The sequence below is a fragment of the Ursus maritimus genome, unplaced genomic scaffold (assembly GCF_017311325.1).
Source record: "Ursus maritimus isolate PB19 unplaced genomic scaffold, ASM1731132v1 scaffold_19, whole genome shotgun sequence".
NCBI classification, from domain to species: domain Eukaryota; kingdom Metazoa; phylum Chordata; class Mammalia; order Carnivora; family Ursidae; genus Ursus; species Ursus maritimus.
In genome coordinates, this window is record NW_024424341.1 from 14,812,916 (window position 1) to 14,833,294 (window position 20,379).

General features: G+C 53.1%; 1 protein-coding gene across 1 annotated transcript in view; it reads right to left on the minus strand.

The window, feature by feature from the left end:
* Positions 1 to 663: 663 nt before the first annotated feature.
* Positions 664 to 20,379, minus strand: part of CNGB1 (cyclic nucleotide gated channel subunit beta 1) — a 62,280-nt gene continuing 42,564 nt past the window's right edge. The window contains 8 exon segments of the mRNA XM_040633370.1: positions 664 to 954; positions 3,467 to 3,686; positions 10,220 to 10,366; positions 10,627 to 10,745; positions 13,817 to 13,900; positions 13,999 to 14,096; positions 15,995 to 16,154; positions 16,862 to 17,003. Of these exon segments, the coding sequence (XP_040489304.1) occupies positions 664 to 954; positions 3,467 to 3,686; positions 10,220 to 10,366; positions 10,627 to 10,745; positions 13,817 to 13,900; positions 13,999 to 14,096; positions 15,995 to 16,154; positions 16,862 to 17,003 (1,261 nt within the window).

Sequence of the window (20,379 nt, forward strand, 5' to 3'; positions counted from 1 at the left end):
CCCCCCCCCCCCCCCCCCCCCCCGCCTTTTATCTTCTTGAATCGTGAAAGCAACATGAGTTGATCTGGAGAAACTTCAGGAATGTCAGTGGTGTCAGCTGTGATTTCTGTCTCCTAGGATTAATGGAAGTTGCTGCCATCATCTCTGTAGCAAGGGTGTCAAAAGCAAGCAAGCATGAACCCCTGCAGACCTGGGGACCGGCAGGGGTGCCCAGAATCGCCCACAGCCACAGCCAGTTGCCAGTAGGCCCACTTCCATTTTATCTGTTCTGAGATACCTGCATTGGACTCGGAACTGAATACAGCATGGGGAAGATCCGTACTAACCACCCTAATGAGCATAAGGTCCCTTCCCAGATGTTGGAACCCCGTTCCCTGCTCCGTCTATAAACCTTTAAAATAGAAAAGAATTTTGTTCTTAAAAATCATAGTCGGGAGAGGTAGGGTTCTCAGGCGACGGGGGACTTCGGGACACGAACACTACATCGGTTGACTTCAAGACCAGCCGTGGCAGAAGCCGATGCCGGGGGCAGAAATGACAGACTCTACTGTGCCCGGGGAAGCCGGGCCTGCGGAAGCCGGGCGCGGGGCTGGGGACCCGCCTGGGGCGCGGGGAGGACGCGCCGGCACCTGCCCTGCTGGGAGTGGCGCGTTGGGGGCCGCCTCACTCGCCCTCCTTCTTCTCCTCCGGGATCTCCACCGACAGGATCTGCTCACCGGGATCCGGGCCCGGGCTCACGCGGATCTGCACCGAGGGCTCCTCGGGCCTGGCCTCCCCCTCCCCGCCTTCCTCGGGCCTCCGAGGGGAGGCAGGTGGCGGAGAGCGCGGGGCCTGGGGCTCCGGCGGTGGCGGTGCGGGCTGCTCCGGGGGCTCCGGGGGACCCGGCGGTGGCGGTGCGGGCTGCTCCGGGGCGGCCGGGCCCGCCTCTCCTGCAGCGTCTTGCGAGCTCTTGGCCTGAAATCCGGAAAGAGAACGTCTGAGAATTCTTGGAGGGTTCTTGAACACCTTCCTGTTCCCCTTCTCGGACCCCAAGGAGGAGGACAGCAGAGCGCTCAGGGGTGCAATCCAATGGATGGGAAGTGGGGGGTCGGAGCGGCATCAGGATTATTCGGTAGAAACAAAGTATATTATGGGGAAGTTTAGGCTGGATTTGGTGGATGTTTTCTGTCTCTGTTGATTGGCAAGGCTAGAAGCCTGAGTGAAGCTGCAGGGGCAGGCCTGACCCTGAGCTATGGAGGGGGAAGAGGCTGTGACCAGGAGGGAGCATCAGTGAGGACTTTGCAAAGCTGAGCCAGCTGCCCTGTCCACCCTGATTACCAGGGCTGCATGCTCCTGGATGAATGAGAAAAATTCCAAACTAACAAGATGGAGGCTGAGATGGCCGAAGCAGCCTGGCCCCCTTTCTGGAAGATCTCAAAGGTGGAGACCCCACCCCCACCCCCACTCCCATGCCCCAGGAGAACGGGCAGGGTACTTCTGGCATTCGGCTGGGCTGAGCCCCCATGTTTGGGAACTTGGTGGGGACTTCCAGCCTCCAGCCTTCGGGGCTCCTGTGGACACTGGCCATAGTCCATGTATCAGTAAAAACCCAATCCTTCGTGCATACCCATGGCCTGTCCTGCCCCGTCTGACCCACCTCTGCCTGGACAGAAATGGGAGGGAGTGGCCCCCGGAGGAGACCTGAATGGTCCATAGCTACCCAAAACCCACTTGAGATACTGGTAGTGAATTTAAAATGAGAGCAGTCAGCACTCTTGTAAGGAAGAAAGACCCCCTGAAGTTTGCTCAAATCATAGGGTGTTGAAGGAAGGGAAGTGGGGTGGGGAACCCCACTCCCAGAAAACCCGACAGCTCTGGGGACCTGTCCCTCCCTCTGCTTCCGTGTTCCCACATGTTCTGCTGCCCCTATTCTGCCTTCCCCTGTCCATCCTAAATTCTGACCACACACTTCCAGGGCAGGATGGTGCCCATTATGGGACTTCTGGAAGCATCCTGCTATGAATGGAACCGGAAGAATCCTGGGAAGGTTGGTCAAGTGCTTCGTCATGTTCAAAAGGCTTTAAAAGACATCCAAGGTATCCTGCTTCATCTCTGCAACCATGAATAATCGGTCTCAGAAAGCGTGAGGAGCTTCGCCCGGTCACAGAGCTGATGGTGACAGAGCTGGGATTTAGACCCGTGTCTTCGGATTGTTATTTCAGAGCTCCTTGCACTCTGCCTTTCTGCCCTGATTGTTCTAAAATTGCCTTTTATTACAATTCTCATGCAAATTTAATTCACCTCTCCAAGCTGCCTGGGTGAAGAGCTAATGCTCAGGGCGACAAGCCCCATTTCAGATAAAGCCTTTCACCGTCCTGAGAACAGTCCTGGAGTTCATGTCCGCTCATTCCCACACAGCAGCGGGCACTAAAGACACCAGCTTGCTGGCTCGACCTTGACCCTGGCACTTGGTGAGCCAGGCAGTTGTGTCCGTCCTCCGTCTGCGGCCATGAGTGGCTGTATCTTGAGAGTATCTTGGAACCCTGGGTAGCTTTGATGTCACCTCCCAGACTCCAGATGTCAAATGCTCTCTGGATGGGTCCTCTGGACTCACACCAGCCTGGATTGAGACTGAGTTCCCTAGGATCCCTTGAATTCTGTCCTGTAGACTGCAGCACCCTCCCTGCCATTGAGCTCCTGCCTACCCACTGCCCCCCTTCCCAGCGGCCTCCCTGAAGGACGGTCATGAATAGTCATACTTAGTGCAATCATTCTAATTGGCATTTTTGGCATTAGTCACAGAAAAGAGTCCCAGAACTAATTTTAAAATTCCCTTCAGATTTCCGAGAGTGGGGACAGTTGGCGCTGTGGCTGTCGGCAGGGTTTTTTCTCTTCACATCTCTTAAACTGTCACAGACACAAATATTAAATATGAGAATATCACTGCCATCTGGGGAGAGACATTCCCTGCCCACACCCACTGCTCCCACCTCCGCAACAGCACCAGGACTCCCCACGAGGGAACGGCCCCCCTCAGCCCAGGGATGGGCACAGGAGCCTGGCCTCTCCCAGGGCTCCACAGTGAAAGGCTCAGGAAGTGACACGTGATCCGATTCTGTCCAACGACCGTGAGCCCTGGGACTTCTGCTGGAATCAGGGGGCAAGAGGGGCTTTCCGTGGGCATTGCTAACCCAGGAGGCTGCAATCCCAGTGCTCTTGCGATCTGAAGCCGTCCTCGAGGGAAGCAGAAATGACAGGACGGCAAAACGAGTCCCAGTGGCAAGATAGCTTCTGGATCCAGCCGTGCCTGAACTTCTCAGCTAATTGACCCACTCGATTCCCTGTTCCCCTAAGCTAATGTGAGCTGGCCCAGCGACCTGCATTTCTGTCACTTGCCACCAAAGGCATCCCGACTGAAAGGAAGGAAGGGGAGTGCGGTCCACGCCCTGCCACGAGGTTGCAATGGGGGGGTTCCCCACCACCTCACCTGTTCCAGCAACTGCTGCTGCCTCGCGGCTGCCTCCAGCGCTGCCAGCTCTTTGAGCCGAGCCCTCAGGTGGGCAAGCTTGCCGGCTTTGCCCCCCTTGCCGCCCATCTTTCCTGCTACGGCCAGGGCGGCATTGAAGAGCTTGGGGGTGCCTGCCCGGGGAGGGAGGATGAGCACGCTCTTCGGCTCCTTGGGCTTGTTGTTATTTCTCAGCATGCGCCTGGAAGAAAGCAGTGCCCGCTAAGGTCCCACGCACGCTGCGGGACAGAAGCAAGGCTCGTCCCTGGAGGACCCCCTGCTGGACTGCGTGGTGGTGCTGTCCTGCCTAACAGTCTGGGAGCAAGCACGCCGTTAAATGCGTTGCACAGCATCTTAGGGAATGATCGGAACAACCAGAAGGACATGGGTCTTACTGTCTGGACCTTATAGAGGAGGGAACGGAGGATCAGAGGGATTGATTCACTTTTGTGAGGTCACACAGGAAATACCGAACGATACTACAATAGATGGACTCAGAAACAGGATGCCCAGATGAAAAAAGACCCAAAGCTTTTCTTCTCTGCCTTTTGCTTTCTTGTCATGTCACGCTTCTCGCCATCACGTCTATCAACACTGAATGAGTGTCTATACGTGTCAGGCCCTGGGCTCGGTCCTTTACAGGCACTCTGGTGGCCCTGGGGGTCGCCCTTCCTGGTGTCCGTGCCTCTGTGTGATCCCCTCCCCTCGAGGGTGAGGGGGACATGTGACTTGCCTTCGACCAGTAGAATACAGCAAGGGTGATGAGACATCCCCTTTGTGAACGTGTCACATGGGACTGGGATCTCTGTCTTGCAAGGAGACTCTCCCTTCCTGGCTTTGATCCAGCCAGGGGCCATTTTGGGGGAGGCCCACGTGGCAAGAACAGAGGGCAGCTGCTGGCCAACAATTAGCTGGGAACGGAGGCACCCAGTCCTACAACCACAGGGAACTGAATTCGGCTGACTACCGTGTGACCTTGGAAGCAGGTCCTGCCCCAGGGGAGACTTGAGATGCGAGTCAGCTCTGGCCAGCACCTTGATGATGGCCTTGGAGCAGACCCACCTTAGCCGTCCCAGACTTCTGACCCACAGAGGTAATACATACATGCGGTTTTAAGCTACTGAACGTGTGGTAATATTATTACACAACAGACAACCGATAGACACTTCGTCATTTAAATCCCACAGAATCCTCACAGGCAGGCCCCTATTTTTCTCCCTCATATCAAATAAAGATATGGAAGACCAGAAGGGGTGAGTAATTTCCCCAAGGTTACACAGCTAGGAAGTGGCAGGGGCAGAATTAAAACTCAGATCTAAAGGCAGTCTGCCACCCTGCTCTGTAAATAAGGATAGAATCTTTCATCGAGCAGAGCCCCAGCCTTTGATGGGGAATTGTTCACGCTACAGAGATGTGATGCGTGGTCTGGCTCAGGAACAAATGAATTTCGTCTGCAGTCTAGTGGGCCTACACTCCTAATTGGCAAATCCATTCATCAGGGCTGCGGCAAAACTTGTTTGTTGAAGAATGAGGCTGTTACCGGCTGCTTATCTAATCAGAGGCAATGGATTTAAATTGTGCATATTGATATTAATTGGCCAAGACTTGCATTTTCTGGCTGGGGCTCCCCCAGGAGAACACAAACATGATAATTCATCAGAGGCCTCTTCATGCCTGGCACGGTCACCTGTGTTATTCAGTCCATAATTCACAGCACGACGGCCTGTGGGAAGGCTCAGCGTGGTACAAAAATGACACAAAAGAACTCTCTGTGGGACCTTTGCTGATGGCTAATGGCCGTCTCTCTTTTGAAACACTGTGCTGGCTTCTGGGCCGTTTCCAGAGTCAGGAAATTCAGCCTCACTTTCAGGTAATGTGTTTTCCTCTAAGCAGGATCGTACGTTCATCCCCGGAGAAAGCGGCATGCGTGAAGCCCTCCTGCCCCAGTCCTTGGAGTGGCCAAGCCAGAGAGCTGAGCCCTTCATGTGTCTGGGGCCGCAAGTCCCCCATCTGTAAAGCGGGGAGTTGAGACAGAATCTCTCTCACCAGCTCAGATATCCCCAGACCCCATGGCTCTCAGACCGCGTCTTTCCTTTGATGGGCTGGGCTCACACACGGTCCCCTGGCCCTGTCGTGAAGCTCGCCTGTCCAGGGAACCAGGCTCTCTGACGAACCCGGCTCAGCCTGGTCCCAGGGCCTCTGCTGCAGGACCCGGCAGCTCCTCCTCTTTCCTCACCTTCTCCAGCGCAAGGCCACAGGCTCACCGTGCACGGGTCAGCAGCCTCTGCGGGACCCTAGCCGATGTGCCAACCCCTCACCTAACCTTGCCAAAGGAATGGCTGGTGACTACAAGCTTGGCTTTCTTGGGCCTGGCTCCTCTTGCAGGGAGGGAAGAGAGAGCGGGGTTGGGGGGGGTAGGTGCCTGCTTTCAGACAGAAACAGTCGATTCTCAGTATTTGCAGTAAGGTCGTTCCATAGAGTCCCTGCAAATACTGAATTAGTGAATACCGAAACCATGGCTTCTGGGGGAAATACAGAGTTGGGTTTCTGGTGAGCCTCTCATGACAACATTTCAGCAACTGATCAATACGTGTGTGTTTCTGTTTAAAGACATCTTATTTTCATACAGTGGATTCGTTGACATCGAACTCACGACCCACAGCTCTAGGAGTCATGCCTGAGCGAAGCTTGTCTAACCCACGTGTCTTCTCTGTATGAGGGACATCCCAGCCTCCTGGCCCTCGGGAACGCTCACAGCACCTCAGCACCACGCTTCGAGCCCATTTTCGATAGAGACATCGCCAACGACAATCACAGAAATGTGAACGATGCGGCACTAAATAGACCATGGAGAGACTCTTGTTGACAAGTGCTCAGACGCTTCTGAGCCGAAACGGTAAAGCAGAGCGTCACCTTGGTCAACTTCTGCTGGGAAGGTGAGCTTAGGGCAACGCAAATTTCTCACTGCTCTCTCTATGCACGTCCGCGAATTACTGGGGTGCCCATGAGTGCTGATTTTGGGGTTCCACATACATTTCAGTGAGTAGGTGAATTGCAGATACAGAATCGCAACTGCGTGAATGGTGAGGATGGACTGTGCTTGCCTGCTCCTCAGGAGAGTAGGAGGAAGGGGCAGAGTTTGTGGGAGAAGCTCAGACAGACCAGCCTTTGGAAGGGCCCAGTGGCTTCCTTAAGAGCAAACAGGTAAGCTGAGTTACAGGGCAGCTTCCTTCCTCAGGCGACCCCAGGAGCCTGTGTGTATTACCTTCTAACAACAATACGGAAGCCACTCACCTGGGGTTGCCAGAGGGGTCCTGCCATCTGCCTCAGAGCAAAACCCAAGGCCACTGCAAGGCTTCAGCTACAAGGCCCTACCCACTTGCATCCCCTCGACTTCTCCCATCCCGCGTCAAGCTCCGCTTATTTTCTGGTTCGTCTGCACACACACCGAGCCTGCTCCCCCACACAGCCTTCCCACCCTCTGTTCCCTCTGGCTGGAATGCTCTTCCCTGCAAGCAGTCCCACTCATTCTTTCATTCTGTGCAGGTCTCACCTGAAATTCGACTTCCTCAGAATGGCTTTTCCTGACCAACCTATCTGAAGGAACTCCCTCCATCACCTCCATCTCTTCCGTGTGGCTTTCTGTTTCCTCATAGCCCTGTCCCCAGCTGACACATCACAGGTCGTTCATTTCTCCACGGTTGGCCTCCCCTAGTAGAAGGCCAGCTTGATTTGGTCCCTGCTGTGTCCCCAGGGCCTAGAACTACGTACTCAATAAATGATCATGTGCAATGGGGAGATGTTGGGTTTGTGCCCTTTATCATGACCTCTCTCTGTGCAGTTTATTTATGGTGTCATTTCATAGAATGAGGTAGAAAATAGGAATATGGAGTAAAGGGCAATAGAGGAAAAACCAGATATGTAGATTTAAAAGACTTCATCCGGGGCACCTGGGTGGCACAGCGGTTAAGCGTCTGCCTTCGGCTCAGGGCGTGATCCTGGCATTATGGGATCGAGCCCCACATCAGGCTCCTCCGCTATGAGCCTGCTTCTTCCTCTCCCACTCCCCCTGCCTGTGTTCCCTCTCTCGCTGGCTGTCTCTATCCTGTCGAATAAATAAATAAAATCTTAAAAAAAAAAAAAAAAAATAAAATAAAATAAAATAAAATAAAATAAAAGACTTCATCCAATGGGAAAATTACAGAGAGGATTTAATGGATAAAGAGGAACAATTATGATTATGAATATTCATTGAGCTCTCCCACATGCTGGGTACCCTGCTGGAGACATTTGCCACACATACTATTTTGTTTAATTTTCCCAACAACAAAGTGAGGGGTTAAAATACCCTTAATTTACAGAATTTCAGAAAACTGAGACCAGAGAAGTTAAGTAACTTTTCCAAGGCCACACAGCCAGTACCTCACACAGATAGGATGTGAGCCCCATCAGCTTTCCAAGCCTGTTGTGGATTTTCTATCTTGGCCGTGCTGCCTCTGTCACTTGGCCTGAAACCTGATCCTAAGGGTCTGAAGGCAAAAGTTACCCACTTTTCAACAGTGCAAAATACAGATGCACAAGGTTATTCACTGTGGCACTGTTTATAATTACAAAATATTGGAAATCTAACTGTCCATTCGTAAGAACGCTCTGCAACTGGCAGGAACGAGGCAGCTGATGGGTCTACGGACTGAGAGAGAATGTTTTCCAAGATTGGTTGTCATGTGAAAAAAAGCAAAGTGCAAAAGAAAATCTACAGTATGCTACATTTTGTGTAAGACGGGGAAAATAAAATGCACTGATCTGCCTATTTTTCCAAAAGGAAACACATTAAGGAAGCAGCAGAAACTAATAAGACTGGGCTCTTGTATGGCTGGGGCAACAAGTGGGGGGAGCTAGGAAGCTTCTCCGGTCACCCCATTCTGTTGCATTATGACTTTTGGTACCATGTTGGCATATTCAAAGCAACAAAAAATCAACAAGCATTGGGGCAGGAGGGATCATAAAAAATGGAGTGCAAACGGAAACACACGAGCCTGGCGAGCCTGGGTATATTTCAAACGAACAAACAACCACACTCAAGGGAGGCGAAAGAAAATGAATCCAAATAACTCTGAATACAACACGTACCTCATAGGTACTTAGGCTAAAGACAAAAAGAACAGCACCAAATAGTAAATTCTGCTGAGAAGGCTTCCCCACCATCTCAGTGCTTTGGGATAGCAATTCTGAAATTGCTTTGTCTGTATTGTAGGGCTGAATAAATGAGTGAATGCAATGAGGGTAAAGAGAGTCAGATTTCTTAGTGTTGGAGAAGGAATTTACAAAATACGGAAAAGGAGAGGATTAGAAAGAACTCTGTGGTGTGGGACTGAAATTGTTAGATAGATACAGATATAGATACAGACGGAAAAAAACAAATGGTGATATATACATATATGTATATTTGTATATGTAAGTGGGCATGCGGGTGTGTCCCAGCTCTGTCCACTTGGGAGCCTAGTAGCCGTGAGCACACATGATGCTCAAATGTTGGTTTCTAAAAACCATTTCCACCTGCAAGGAATCAAGGCTCCTTGGAGAAATGGCCATTCCCAGAGATGTGGCAGGAAAGTCACGAGATGAGCCCGGAGCGTCTTATCGTGCTTGTAAGCAAGGACGTGCTCAAATATTTTGGGGACATAACAAAGAGCCACAGGGGCCAGCCTGGAGAGGCGCCTGCTGGCCAAATCCGGAACAATTTGAGCCCCGAAGTAATGATTGTAACAGGATATTTACCGAACAAAACAAATCCACACGGATGTAGATAAATGAATAAACAAATAAATGGGGGAGAAGAGAAAGCTCTTCCGCACAGTAGAATGCTCACTAACAAATGTAGAAGGCACAACGGAATCTGAAAAATCACCATTTTGCAACCATGACGGCAATTGCTGACTCAGCAGGGAGCCCTCCGTGGATGCTGAACGTCGCGAGTGAAGGCTTGCCGGATGGGAAACAGGAGGTCTAGAAAGTCTCAGACTGACTCCCCGCTAATTACTTCTTAATTGCAAAGAGAAAAATGTTCACTCTAGAGGGCAGAGACCTTAACCCAGTGATCGAAGGGACAATCACCGGTACTGAGAGAAGCCAGCATCCCGTGCCTCTGGCTATGCTGCACTAAGAAGAATACAACGTCACTTTTTTTTTTTTTTTTTAAAGCAGGCTCTGTGCTCAATGTGGGGCTTGAACTCACAACCCTGAGATCAAGAGTCACATGCCCTACCCACGGAGCCCACCAGGCGCCCCACAGCATCACTTCTGAGAAATTCCTGCCCCCATGCAGAACCTGAAAGTAATCATGAGAGAACATGAGAACCTCAGCTAAACCTAAGTGAAGGGACGTCCCACGGAATAACTGGCCTGTCCTCTTCAAAGACGCCCAAGTCACTAAAGATGGAAAAAGCCTGACGGGCCAACCCAGATCCCAGGAGACTGAAGACACGAGGCAATGTGATGAACAGGGGGTCCTACCCTAGATCCAGGAATGGAAAAGAAGACAGGAAAGGCTATAAAAGGCATGGTTGGGACAACTGGCCAAATTCGGAGATGGTCTGGGGTGAGGTAATAGCGTCGTCTCAACACTGAATTTCCTGATTGTGATAAAGGTACCATGGTAGGTAAGAGAGAGGTTTAGTCCTTCAGAAATGCACGCTGACATAGATGCGGATTGTTTTATAAATTAAAAAAATGTACCTGGCCTTCTTCCGGAGTAACTTCTGAGACTCGGGATAATGCACCAAAATTTCGTTGAGGTCCTTCTTATCCAGAATGAAGAGGTTGGTAAACCCGTGGGCGACCACGTTGGCCGTGCGCCGATTCCCGCCCCCAACAGCCAGCAAGCTGGGGCAGAGAAGGAAGGAGGTGAGACCTGGCGGGCTGGGGTTGGGATCCCCCTGAAATGTCCCTTTCCACCCCTTGCCTGGAGCATAATGGCGGCCCCACACGGGTGAGAGCCGGGGCCCACCCTGCATATGTCAGCATCCACGGCACCTTACTGAGACCCACCACAGGGCCTTTGAGGATGAGGTCCTCCCCCCACTGGCCACTCCCCCCCTCAGCTTGGGCCCAGGTCCGCTCATTTCACCCCAGCTCCCCCTGACCTTATTTCTCCAAACACGGATCCAGCCTTCAGCGTCACCAGCACGGCCTTCCCATCGGGGCCACCCAAGACCTGCACCTGCCCCGCCTGGATGATGTACATCTCTCGGCCTATCTCCCCCTGAAACAGAGAAGGGGTGAGCCCCTCTGCCGTTGCCAAGAGGGCCCGCAAAGGCGGCGGGCTGCGCCCGGAGGCTGCTGGCACAGCGCGGAGGAACCTGGGCTGGTGTCCAGCCGACTTGGTGTGTGGTGCAGGGTCCGTCACTTCCCCTTGGGGGCCTCAGTCTCCCCATCTGTGGACTGGGGAGAGTGGCCACCCCCCCCCCCCCCCCCCCCCCCCCGCCCCACCGGCCTGCTTAACTGACAGGATCTGTGGGGAGTTAGTGGTGTGATGGAAAGGAAAGTGCTAGGTAAGCTAGAAGGTGTGGGTGTAATGGCATTCTGCAAATTCCCAATTATCCACGCCAATGGAGGGCCGGCGGCATGGAGGAAATTAACAGTGGTTCATACAATACCCTGACACCTGTGCCTAGCACAGGTCACTTCAGGAGCTCGGTAAGCATTTGCTAACTGAAACAGGAGTGATAACAACGTTGGTAATGAAGTCCAGCTCTCGTGCAACATTTTTCTGTGCAAGACATTCGCTCTACGTGCTGGGCCTGCTTATTCCTCCACAGCTCTGGGGTAGGAGCTCCTTGCCTGAGGCTGCAAAGCTAGGCCACGGGAGAGCGGGGATTTGAGCCCAGACAGTCCAGTTTCAGACCTCATGGTTGCTGTGGGTTGAATGCTGTCCCTCCCAAAGCCATCTGTTGAAGTCCTCACCACCAGTTGCTCAGAATGTGACCTTCTTTGGAAATAAGGTCATTGCAGATGTCATTCGTTAAATTAAGATGAGGTCGTACTGGAGTTGGGTGAGCTCCTAATCCAATATGACTAGTGTCCCTATTAAGGGGACATTTGGACACAGAGACAGGCATACTGAGAAGACATGTGAAGTGACGCAGGGAGAAGACAGCCATCTATATGCCAAGGAGAGGAGCGGATCCTTTCCTCACCGCCCTGAGAAGGAACCAACCCTACTGACACCTTGGTCTTGGACTTCCACCTGCAGAACTGAGAGACGGTGCGTTTCTGTTGCTTAAGCCGCCCGGTCTCTGGCCCCCTGGTAGAGCAGCTGTAGCTGACCAATGTGTGGTCTTAATCCCAAATTAAAGCAAAGGGACGGATGCATGCATGCATGGCTTGCTTTGGACTGCAATCAGAAATATTCAGTCTGGGGCACCTGGGTCGGTTAAGTGTCCACCTTCGGCTCAGGCCATGATCCCAGGGTCCTAAGATCGAGCCCCGCATCGGGCTCCCTGCTCAGCGGGGCGTCTGCTTCTCCCTTTCCCTCCACCCCCCCTAATGCTCTCTTTCTTGCTCTTTCTATCTCAAATAAATAAATAAAATCTTTTTAAAAATTTAAAAAAGGAAATACCCAGTCTGCCATGCGCTTCCCAATCCTCATGCCCTCACAAGGCCCCTGCTCCCTGTCCATCACACCTGGCATGTTTAAAAGGAGAGAGACCAAGGATAGGTAAATTGATGACACTTTGGATTCACGCAAAAAACGTTTCCTGGGCGTTTCACACATGCATAAGCTTCTTAACAACCAGAAGAAAGTTTCATGTCCCTGTTTCTGGGTCCAATTTGACACGGGACTGAAGGGTCTAAAGCCCTGGGGTGGGCGGCTGGGGGCGTCCCAGGGAGGTCTCCGCGAGATCATCACAGAGCAAGACGGGACAGCAGAGGGCGCCATTCACACTTGCTCCTCAAGTGCTCACTTCCCTGCCCCCCGTCAACTCCAACCACCTGGTTTGGTCTTCCTCATTTGCCAGCAAGTTCTACGTTACCCCCAGGGATAGCAACAGCAGCAGTGGCACCTACTCTGTGCCAGCATGGTGCCAAACTCTGCAGGCACCGCTTAGTCCATTTTCACAACAACCCCATAAGGGAGTACCAGCAACATCCCTACTTTATCCATGAGAAGAGACTCAGAGAGGGCAAGCCACTGCCCCAGGGCGGCACAGCTAGGAAGTAGCCCCAGGGTCAGACAAATCACTCTATTGTTCTCAAACCCCTCTTGGCCTCTAGGGCTGCAGCTTTAAGTTCTCAACCATCTGTAGCACTGTTTGCCCATTTTCTCTGGGCTCTCTGCTTCCAGAAACTTCACTGCTATACAGCGCACAACTTGGAGATGAGGGCCTACTTGGGCTGAAGTTTCCTGAGTCTCACAGGGGTTGCTTGGGTATTATTTTCACCTCTGTACACATACCCAGCCTTAACCACCCAGTAATAAGGGGACTGAAATCTGAGTTCTTGCCATTCCGCCCTAACCACTCACTCCCCAGGTGACCCTGGTCTCACCTTGAGTTCCAAGGAATGGGAGCAGAAAGAGCTCTCAACACTCTGTAGCCCCAGGTTCAAATCCAAATGTTTTCGAGGATCAGATGGGCCGTGAAGGGAGCCTGGTATGGGGCAGTGGGGAGGGTGGGGCCTGTGGCATCAGGAGGGAGGGCGACATCGCCCTTTGGGGGCAGCCCCTTCTCCACTCCAGTTGACTCTTGCTATTTGGGAAAGTGGGGCTCCATTTTCAACCAGAAATCTGGATTTTTATGTGAAACCTTCAAATTTTTAAAGGTTGGGGACTAATTCAACCTTTTTTTTTTTAAGATTAGGGAAAAAAAAAACCAAAACACCCAGAAAATCACGAAACAATGTATCGGCTGGTTACTATGGGAAGGCCCTCAGTTTGCAACCTCTGACCTATCCCAGCCCTTCCTCTGCTCCATTTTCCAGACAGGAAGACCAAGACCCTGGAACCATTTCCATCGACACAGTCAAAGCCCTACCTCTCACAAGGCTCCTCACTTTCCTTTTCTGGAAAGTGGGGTTCCTCATCCTGGCTCCCCTGGTCCTGTGTCAAGGAAGCAAAGCCTGATGCACACCGGAGTTCAATGCCTGGAGCCGGACAAAGGCTCCTGTGCCAAACAACCTGGGAGCCCCGGGGTCAGCTCACGGGTGCTGCGGCTCCTTGCCCTCCGCAGCAGTTCCGCCCTCCCGGGCCTTCGGAGGCACCCCCTTCAGCCCAGCTCCTGCCGGCAGGTGCACTGTAAATCCCAGACTGCCCTGCAGCTGCCTGGGGCCACCCACCTTCTTGCACACGTAGTCGTTGGGCAAGTAGACGACAGAACGGAGCCTCTTCAGCATGTCAAAGATCAGCTGTCGGTCACAGCCCTGTCCCCAAGAGGAGGGGGAAAGAATGCCCGTTTAGAGAAGGGTGGGGGCTTGGGGTGCCCCAGAACCCCAGGACAGGGGTGCTGGGTGGGCCGTACCTGGAAGAGAGCCACTTTGCTGACGATGTTATAGTTCACGTCGATGGCAAGGTCCAAACGCATCTTGTCTGGAAGCTGCACCATCAGTTCTGACTCGTCTGCAAAGGAGACCCTGGCAACGGTCAGAGGCACATCCGGCCTCCCCCGCCCCGCCACCCCCCAACACGCGGGGCCCTGGCCACACCATTCCTCGGCCAGAGCCACGCTGTATTGGGAGAGTCCCCTCTCTGGGCTTTTCGGGTGCTATTCCCTCTGCAGGGAACACCCTCGTGTATTTCCCTGGTTAATGTCTACTCCTTCCTCAGAACCCAGTACTAACGTCACCTCCTCCAAGAAGCCCTCCCTTGAGATCCCCACAGCCGGCTATTATGTTCAGCAGTCTCTGTGCTATAGCACTGATCACACGTCTTATTGCGATGGTTGTTCCTGCTGGTCTGTCCTTCTCACGCTCTAGGAACGTTCGCAAGAACTAGAGCCTGTCGAGCACTGTTTGTACAGAGTGCTTTACAAAGATGGTTGTGTTAAATCCTCCCAACAACCCGACAGGTGCCTGCTACTATAATGCCCACTTTACAGAAAGGGAGGCTCGGGAGGGCAGGGACTTGCCCACAGCCCCGCAGCCCAGGGGGAATGGAGCCAGTATCCCACCTGGGGCCGGAGGGCTCCAGGGCCTGTCCCAGGAGAGCAGGGGCTGAGACTGTTTTGCCCATGATGGGGTCTGCAGTGCCCAGCGGAGAGCCTGGCACAGAATGACTGTTGCTACTAGGGACAGGAAACGTACTAATTGGACCCCAATCCCGATGCCCCTCCCACTGCACCACAATTATTTATGGGCTCAAGTGCGGATCTGCACGACCCCGGGCAGGGGGAAGCCCTCCCTGGTCCTTCACGTGCGCCCCTGTGAAAGGGGAAAATGATTCAGATGTCACATGGCTGTCTCTGGAATGGAATGAGGTGATGGACGGGACCATGCCTTGTACAGAGTGAGTGCGCCCGCGACGGATACCAGCGACACCTCAACCACTCACTGTCCACAGCTGTGACAACACCCTCAGCTCAGGAAAGCTTGGAGCTGAAGTGTGGCTTCTTCGAGGGCAGAGGAAAGCCCATGGAAGCAGGGGGCCCTTGAATTAGCTGAAAGCATCGAGGGGCTCTAAGATAGTCCCCGTGGCCCACCGGCTTGTCAGGGGCCTCCGGAATGCTGTCTCAGCTCTGAAAACAAAATTACTAGCTCTCAACGATAAAAAAGAAAAAGAGACCGGGAAAAAGATTGTGACTTAATTAACATATAAGTAGCATATTCCCATTTCATTAAGGGTTCCATTTCGAAGTCACGAAAACATCACTACATTTGGAAACAACGTACAAGTGAGATTCTCCCACTTCACAAGAAGCACTGAGCACACCCCAGCACTGACGAGAAAGTGGAAACAGTGGGGAGTTTAACGCATTGTTGTGGCCAAACAATTTCAGAAGCAAAGCATAACATCAACAAATTTACAAAAAGTATATGTGTATGGGCACGTGGGTGGCTCAGTCAGTGAAACGTCTGCCTTCAGCTCAGGTCATGATCAGGTCCTGGGATCGAGTCCCGCATCAGGCTGCCTGCTCAGCAGGGAGTCTGCTTCTCCCTCTGCCTGCTGCTCCCCTGCTTGTGCTCTCTGTATCTCTGTCTCTCTCAAATAAATAAATAAAATCTTTAAATATATATGTGTGTGTATGTCTATGGAAAGAGAAGGCGAGAGAGGGTCTTGCTTCTGTCCTGATTTCAACCGTACTTCTCACTCTGATGGGGATGCATTTCAAGGCAGGGGAAGGGAGGGGAGTCAGGGCGTCCAGAAGACAAGGCTCTCAAGCCTTCAGGGGTCTCCTGACGGCCCAGCTTGGGGCACCGCGCGGGCCTCCCTGGGTCCCCCTCACATGAATATGTCCAGTCAGGGACACAGGTCAGAGGTAGGGCCCTGGAAGGAGGTGGCAGCCGGGGCACCTGTCTTACCCAGCATGCCTTGGGACTGCCAGGTGTACTCGTACCAGGTCTTGACCCGGTTCTGCACGGACCGGGGGATCTTGTAGAAGTTCATGTACTTCACGGTGCTGTCCATGCAGCTGCGGTAGTAGGTCTGCCCCGCGGTGGCGGCCCCCACCACGTCTCTCATCTAGGCGCAAGGCGGAAGCGTCAAGGGGCAGAGTGGGGCTTTGGGGTGTGCGTCATGAGCACGGGTATCTACTCGGACCAGGGGTGCACGCGGGAGGGGGGTCAGGAGAGAGGGAGACCCATGTCCACCGACAGAGAAGGTTGCCGACAGGAGAAATTCTGCCCCCAGGGCGGACACGGGAAGTGAGGAGTGACGCTGCTGAGCACAGCCCCCACTAGGAGGAAACGCCTTGCTGGGCTGGCCCCTCGGTGCCAGAGGCCACTTTGACCTCCTGGAGGAAATGTGAACCCGGTGTACTGCTCCTCAGGGCAGGACCCAATTCCGAGGCCGCCCGACTGTGGCCTCATGCACTGATTAGAGTAAGAGATGGGCCGCCTGCACACAGACACCCCCAGGGGTCTCTCCGAGGGAACAGCCCCAATCCCCAGCCTTTGCAGAAAGTTTTTCAGCCCAGCTCTCCAAAGATATCCCAAAGGGACCAACCTCTCCGGTGGAAGCAACCGTAGAGAAGAATGGGACTGAGACCTCCACCCCCATCCCCTTCACCTAGCAGGGCCCAGAGCTCCAGGCTCCTGAGTCCAGGTCCCGTGGTCTTTCCCGGACTTAGGCTGAAAGGAATGGCCACAGATGGTGACATTACTGGCAGCAGTGGGGGGAGGCGGGGCTGCAGGCAGGTGGGTGGCAAGCCCGACTAGTGACCCAGCTACCTGTCCGATCATCACAGAGAAAGCGAAGACACCCGTGAAATAGTTCAGCCCCTGGAAGACGATTTCAAAGAGCGTCCTGGGGTCAGGCAGCCCACCGATGGTGATGAGGGTCTTCACAGCCCAGTAGTAACAGCGAATGTAACTAGAGAGAGAAGAGGAAGGGGCCCCGGTCAGCAAAAACCCCGCCCTGCTGGGTCTGGGTGGCCTGGCTCTGACAGACGTGCAATATGCAAAAAGAAAACCCTTTATTTCTACGTGCAAGGAAAACAGCCTCACACCCCCAGAGCACGCGGTTTGCAGAGTGTGTTCACAGAGGCAGAGGCAAGTTGTCACCTCCATTTACAGATGTGGAAACTGAGGCTCCAGGAGAATGCTAGAAAGACTTGGCGGGAGGATAGACCAGCTGACTCCTGATGCCTGGGCTCCCTCAATATTCTTTCAATTTCCACTAACTTCCCTTTGCCAACCCGCCGTGTTGGTTCACAGAGAGCAAGAGCAACATCGAACTTGGAAGATATCTTGAGGACCTTTTCTGATCCTCTCCCTTGCCCATCCCTTTTCCAGACAGGGAAACTGAGGCCCCAGAAAGCAAAGGAAACACGCAGGGACACCAGCGGGCCAGGTCCAGAGCTGGGATTAGAATTTAGGCTGTCGTCAGCTTCTCTGAGCTGTCACCCACTGTTGGTGACGCCTCTCCACGGGCGCGTGAACCCTGGAAGGGAGGTACGGGCATAGCAGATGCCCTGAGCTTATCTCATCATCACAGAGAAGTCAGAGTCCCTCATACATCTGTTCACACCTTCAGGCTGTGCCCTCCCAGGGGTCAGCAATGGGTGAGGTCAGCAGGGCTCAAGGACAGGACCATCCCAGCTGGTTTTCCTGCGCCTTCCTGTCTTCCTCCCTGGGCACGCAGGAGGCGTCCAGAGCCTGCCCTCGCTCCAGTGGCCTGATATGCCCACACTGCTGAGTCCCTGCTCAGCTCCAAAATCAAGACTGGCGAATCACCCAGTCTGATGACGACGCCAAATGGGTCCTCCCCTGGGCTCCGTCCTCCCCTGGGCTCTGGACGGGACTGCGTGGGCTCAAACCCAGCTCTGCCACTTCTGAGCCACGTAACACGGGCAAAGCACTCATCTCAGCAAGCCTTGGCTTCTTCGTCCTGAAACGGACATGGCAGTAGCACAGACTTCAAGGGGGATGGTGAGAACAAAGTGAGGCACTAGAGGAGCGCCTGGGACGTGACAGGTGCTCAGTAAATGTCAGCTTCCCTGTCGCTGGTACCTGCCACATGCCCGCAGTCAGGGAACAGCAGACTCGCCTACATCCTCAAGAAGTTCACCGTCTAGTGGGGACAGGCAAGAAATCGTGCAAAGAGCACTGGGAGGGGGAAGCAGAGGTGGTTGGGGAGTTATGTTGGAGGGGGGCTCTGCCTCTGACTACTAGCTGGGAGGCCTGGGGCTGGGCGCTGGTCCACCCTGCACCTCATTCCCACCTGGTACATAGAAATCTCAGGGCATGGGGCACCTGGGTGGCACAGCAGTTAAGCGTTTGCCTTCGGCTCAGGGCGTGATCCCAGCGTTATGGGATCGAGCCCCACATCAGGCTCCTCCGCTATGAGCCTGTTTCTTCCTCTCCCACTCCCCCTGCTTGTGTTCCCTCTCTCGATGGCTGTCTCTATCTCTGTCAAATAAATAAATAAAATCTTTAAAAAAAAAAAAAAAGAAATCTCAGGGCAACACAGGCCTCCCCTGTGGAGCCCCCGTCATACTGTGCCTAGCCACCAGAGGGCGTGCAAAGCAGCCTTAAGCAGGGACTGAGCTAAGCGCTGAGTGGGGGCTCCTGGACCCCCAACAGAAAGGCTATGGGAGCAACGTTCCCAAACATTCCCCCCAATAGAAGGAGGAATCCTCTATTGGCATGGCACGTCTTAGTGGCCTCCCTGAAGTCCCCGTGTCTTCCATGCTACATGACTTCTGCCTGCTCCAGGCCAGGCAAAGGCAGAACAGGACCCAGCTATGTGGGAACTTGGGTCCTCAAGCCCCTGGGCCAGAGCAGACACTCAAAAAAACGTCACTATTTTGAAAGTGATTATTACCCGTGATATTGGACTTCTGGAGGGATCCTTCACTCTGTGCTTTTTTGCACATATTGGGGGTTTCCTGTAGGATTTTGTCTAGAGAAAAGTAGGATTGCCAAGACAGTGTGCCCCTTCCAAGATTGCTGCAGAAGGAAGTCCCTGCCCTCCCCTTCCCTGCTTGCCCTTCCACCCTCGGTTTGCCTGTGATGGGTGTGTGCCACACCCAGTCCTGGGACCTGGGTTCTCAGGTTGTTGGGGCACAAACCCCTTTGAGAATCTAAGGAAAGCTGCCACCTTCTCCTTAGGGAAGCCAGCATGTCCTCAAAATTTAGCTCCAATTTCTGGGAGGGCGGTGGTGGGACCACCGTACATCTCTGGATCCCAGGTTAGGAACCCCTCTCCTGCTATGCTGGTTTCCCTGTAAGAATGATCGTAGCTAGGAAATGGTCACTGACTCCTGTGCAGGCATGACCTGGACATGTTACACACGTGAGTTCATCATTCTTCACAAGAAATCTGAACATAATACTACGCTCAGGTTGTAGAGGAGAAACTGAGTCTCAGAAAGGGGAAGGGCCTCAGCCAAGGTCACAGAGCAAGTTTTAATGAATACCTTCTGTTCCTCCCTTCCTCGGATCCTGTCCCTAAAGCCTGTATCCTGGCTCTCCAGGCTCACACCAGGACCCCAGGAATTTCTTCTTGCCTTCCCTCACTGCCCTCCCTCCCCCTGACTGCACAAACCCTTTGTCTGTTCCTCCCCCTGACTGGTTCCTTGGCTTCCCCCCGTTCCCCCCCAGTCCATCCTCCCCTCAGTAATCACCAGCAGAGTCATCTTTCTGAGATCCCCCTGGGTCCTGTCATCTTCCTGCTTCCAAGCTTTGGAGGCAAGAGGTGAGGGGGTAGCCGGGCCATCTTTCCATACCCATCAGACCTTTAAAAATATGGCAGCCTACGGGAACTCCCTGTACCTTCCCACCAGCTTTTCTGGAAACCTGGAATTGCTCTAAAAAAATGGCGTATTAATTTTAAGAATAATTTTTTTTAATCTTAAAAATGTTCATATCCTTGGCCTGGCCATCCCTCTTTAGGAATTATTGTGAAGAAAAAATCAGGCCAGAGGACAAAGGTTCAGATACAAACATGTTCAGTGCAGCATCATGTGTCAGACTGAGGAACTGGAGACCCTTCCGTGCCCAGGGACGAGGGCATAATTAAATAAACACTGGCCTCGTTGCGCGGGGAGGATATCAGTATCGTGGTTTTAAAAAGAATTAATGATGGGGAAATATGCACGATATTATGTTAGTCAATATCCCTGTGGGTGACATATTTTTCCACATTTTCACATTTCTTTAAAACTGGGACGGATCTTACAATCTATGTGTCCATTTATTGTAATACTTATTTTTTTTCCCAAAAAGCTGCATTGACTTAATAATAG